This window comes from Otolemur garnettii, unplaced genomic scaffold, assembly GCF_000181295.1.
Source record: "Otolemur garnettii isolate 467f Iridium unplaced genomic scaffold, OtoGar3 scaffold00010, whole genome shotgun sequence".
Classification (NCBI taxonomy): domain Eukaryota; kingdom Metazoa; phylum Chordata; class Mammalia; order Primates; family Galagidae; genus Otolemur; species Otolemur garnettii.
In genome coordinates this window covers 21,544,505-21,548,912 of record NW_003852405.1, presented here as the reverse complement: position 1 = coordinate 21,548,912, position 4,408 = coordinate 21,544,505, and the positions used below count along the sequence as shown (strand labels likewise).

At 33.9% G+C, this 4,408-nt stretch overlaps 1 protein-coding gene across 2 annotated transcripts in view; it reads left to right on the top strand.

Moving 5' to 3' along the window:
* SH3GLB1 (SH3 domain containing GRB2 like, endophilin B1) overlaps positions 1-3,481 on the top strand; it is a 38,125-nt gene extending 34,644 nt beyond the window's left edge. For both annotated transcript variants that reach the window (XM_003784178.3, XM_023509806.1), the window contains 2 exons: positions 2,442-2,673; positions 3,018-3,481. In XM_003784178.3, the coding sequence (XP_003784226.1) occupies positions 2,442-2,673; positions 3,018-3,125 (340 nt within the window). In that variant the 3' untranslated portion in view covers positions 3,126-3,481. The remainder of the gene's footprint in view (positions 1-2,441; positions 2,674-3,017) is intronic.
* The last annotated feature ends 927 nt before the right edge of the window (positions 3,482-4,408 follow it).

Sequence of the window (4,408 nt, the reverse complement as noted above, 5' to 3'; positions counted from 1 at the left end):
AAAAAAAAAAAAAAAAAAGGTAAAAAAATAGTTACTTTGCTGTTTCTTTTTGCACATTAATCCTTCAAAACTATACCTAAAACAAAATGAGGCACATCTACAAAACCAATTTTGGGTCTTAAAAATGATTTATAGCCTAGTAGTATTAGCTATTTCAATAAAATTTATAGAAGAATTTATATTTATATATGTTATAGGTTTCGTTAGTGATGTTACTATCTGAAGGCAGAATGCTGCTTTATCTCCACATCATTACAACTATTTTAAGCCTAGGAAGCATAAGTACTTCCTTGCCACTTGTCCTGAAGCTCTGGGAGTACAGCAGAGGGGTTACTCTTGGTACCATTCATATTTGCATTATGCTTAAAGCTACACAATGCTTGAAACTCAGGCATTCAAGCAAAATCTAGTTATTACTGCATTTGAGGATAAGCTCCAACATTATGGAGTAAAACCAATGCTTTTCTTCGAAAGAAAAAAGTCTAGCAGCTCTAGCTTATCTCTTTGCCCTCAAAAAATTATATTGCTGCTGAGGACCAGTGACAGTAAAGGAAATTGCAACTCTTTAATTTGTTGTAAATTATGTTTGTTAAGAAAGTTCTTAGACATATTCAACTTCACAACTCATCCAGATCCACACCAATAAATTTAAAAGCTATTTATCTTGAAGAGTAGAGCCAGGTTGTATTGTTAATAGTTATAGTAACAGTACCAAGAAGTAGCAGTAGTAAGGAATAACAGCCGTCACTTCTACAAGGCTTAAGGCAGGCGTCCTCAAACTATGGCCCGCAGGCCACACGCGGCCCGCTGAAGACATTTATCCGGCCCGCTGGGTGTTTTTCAGCTGCCTGTCCTGCTTAGCAGCCGACTCGTCCCTGGGCCCACAGTTGGCCCTCCAACAGTCTGAGGAACAGTGGACTCTGACCCCCTGTTTTAAAAGTTTGAGGACCCCTGGCTTAAGGTGTGCCCAGGCACTCTCTCAGATACCTCACATGTGTGACTAACTTTATAGTCCTCACCACTAAATGAGGTAGGCATTATTATTATCATTATCATTCAGATTTTAAAAATGAGGAAAAACTACTCATGACAAGATTAGTGAATGTATGTTAATAAATGGAAGGCTTTTACGTATCAACTTACAGTGGCTTGACATTGTAATATGAGTAATTTCTACAGTTTTTTTAATGTATCAATAAAAGTTCTTAGATCAATATGGCCTTGCAATTTTTTTTTTAAGTGTTTACAAAACTGACTTAGGTAGACTTTAGTGGCTAAGCAAAGACTAATTATCCTAGTAAATTTACAAATAAAATTCCATGGTATAAAAAAGCCATGTATGTACATACATTTAAATTAAAACAGCTTATTTTTTATATTCAGAAATTACGTATTTAATCATGCTGAGGAACCAAGTTCACTGAGAAAGGGATACTAGGAAATGCATTCAAATTGTTTATTCACATTGGTCACAAGATTCACTGATGGCTAGTAAAAGTTTTTTTTTTCTAAAAATAGAATAAAATGAACTGGTGAAATTGGACCCATTCTCCCCTTGAGTCTTCTTTTTCCTTATGATAATTATCCTTCAAACCTATTATTTGAATGTTTATCTCTTGACTCATCTATCTTAAGGAAATGGCCTTTTGTTTGGTTTTGTATTGTTTTGAGGCAGAGTCACCCTCTGTTGCCCCAGCTAGAGTGCAGTGGCATCATTGTAGCTCACGGCAACCTCAAACTTCTAGGCTCAAGTGATCCTCCTGCCTCAGCTGCCTGAGTATCTGGGATTAGAGGCACTCGCCACCACACTCAGCTAATTTGTTCTATTCGTAGTGGAGACAGGGTCATAATCTTGCTCAGGCTGGTCTCAAATTCCTGACCTCATGATCTTCCTGCCTCAGCCTCCCAGAGAACTAGGATTACAGGTGTGAATCACCATGTTTGGCCATCATTTCACCTGTATGTCTTCTGCTGTGGTGTTTGTGCTGAACATATAGACACTCAATAAATTTTTGCCATTTGATTGAATAGGAAAATGTGGACCTGTTTTGATATTTCTTAAGGAATTAATTTGAGAAAGTTTCTTTCTTGAAGTAGCATCTGAGTTTTTATTGATATTTTTAACAATTCATAAAGAGAGGAAAATACTAATAATTCTGAAGTTAGCCATTATGTCTTTTCTAAAATTTTAGTTAACTATTCTAAGAACAGCTTTGAAATAGTCTTCAAGGATTTAGATTCAATTACTGGGTGAATTGTCTCTAATAATTGAGCCAACGGGGGAAAGGAAGATGGCACACTTTGTCATTAAAGTATTATAAACACCTGTAAATCTTTTTCTAGCATGGAGGTTGGTGAAAAGTAAACAGTACCACTAAGTGATGTTACTGAGGAACTTTAATCACTTCAAAGTAAATAATTAGCGATTTTCTTTTCAACAGTTTTCCATCCAATTATCTTTGTAACAACAATCAAAATTCTGTGACACCTGCACCATCTGTTTTACCAAATGTGATTGGTTCTTCTGCCATGGCTTCAACAAGTGGCCTAGTAATCACCTCTCCTCCTTCCAACCTCAGTGATGTTAAGGAGTATAGTGGCAGCAGGAAGGCCAGAGTTCTCTATGATTATGATGCTGCAAACAGTACTGAATTATCACTTCTGGCAGATGAGGTGAGTAATGTGGGTATGAGAAGAAAGTATATCACAAACTGACATACCTTCTAAGATAACAAATGCAAATTCTTCATTAGTTTATCATGAATAATAGAGTTCAGATGAGTATATTAACATTTTATAAAATTTTAATTGCAGTAGTATAATAGAATATCACAGAGGTATTTAAAACAACTGTGAAAAATTTGAAGGTGTATAGTACTGCCTCCTATAAAATCTTTTCTCTTTCAGCAAAATTAATATTTAAAATTCTTTGGTAATTTATTAATTAATGCAAATCTGATTTGTTTTTTGTGTTTATTTTTAATGTAGTTAACAACTGGAAATATTTTATTTTGTAGGTGATCACTGTGTTCAGTGTCATTGGAATGGATTCAGACTGGCTAATGGGGGAAAGAGGAAATCAGAAGGGCAAGGTGCCAATTACCTACTTAGAACTGCTCAATTAAATAGGTGAACTGTGGAAAGATTACCCATCGTGACATTGTATTTATATACAGTTAACGCTAAAGCAGGTTTAAGTATCTTCCATGTTAATGTCTTAAAAGACTGAAAAAAAAAATACCAGCTATCAGAAATTGGCCTTTCTGCCAATAAAGTTGCATGATAAATATTTCATTACAGAATTTGTTAGAGCTTTCATGCCAAGGATGTTTTCTTACGAAATTCTCTTTTTACTGAAGTTTCACTAATAAGCAGCTTCTACTTTTGAGCCTCGACTTAAAGCAGAAGAACTGTTTTCTACTGAATTTTTCATTAACAGCAAGCTTTTTCTTTTATGTAAAATAAATCTATTGCGAATTGATATCAGTGACTCATTTATTAGGTATAATTAATAGCCAAAGAATAAAATTAAAATTTGTTTTAAACTTTTGGTTTAAAAGCTACAGGAATATAAACCTCTTTTTGAAGAATAGACTTTCTAAATTCTTCCATCAACAGAAATCCCATGTTTATCTTGTTTTCCAACAGAAATCAAATGATTTCACTACTATGTTTTGATGAATTATTTTGGGTTTTTTGTTTGTTTGTTTAAACACTACTGATTTCTTTTAAATTTAAGAAGAACTAGATTTTGAAAAGCATTACCGTATTTCTCTGATAAATTTATAGTTAAGGTTCTAAAACATCTGGTACAAATGCAGTTCACTAAATATGTTTTTAAGATTATTTGAGTGACACAATTTAATGCATAGTCAGAATTAGATCCATTAAGAATATACTTCAGTAAAGAGGCATTGTTCTTAACAACAAATCTATATAAAAATATGACTTAATGTAGTTACATTCATCATAAAGTAAATTATATAAAAAACTAAATTTTTCATTTCTCTGAGCTTACTATTAAAATATTAAACTTATTAATAAAATATCTTGGTCAGGATCACTGGTTAATAAAACACATTAATGAAATGATTAGTGATACATTTGAAGCCAGAAAATTGCGACTTGGGCCGTTGCTATCTATCAGCAAAATGGCAGATTATTTTCATTTTAAGCCTTCTGTTCTCATTCTCATTTATTCAGCAAACATTTGTTGAGGGCCAGGTACTATACCAACCGACTGTGGATACTTTCCCTGAACAAGATATCCATTGTCCTTACCACTGCAGGAGCTTAAAGACCAGTAAAGGATACAGAAAAATAAAGGAATAGTTGTCCTATAGGATCAGTACTAGCGTAGAAGAAATACAGGATACTGCATTTGCCAGTCACCTAACAGATTTGGGGA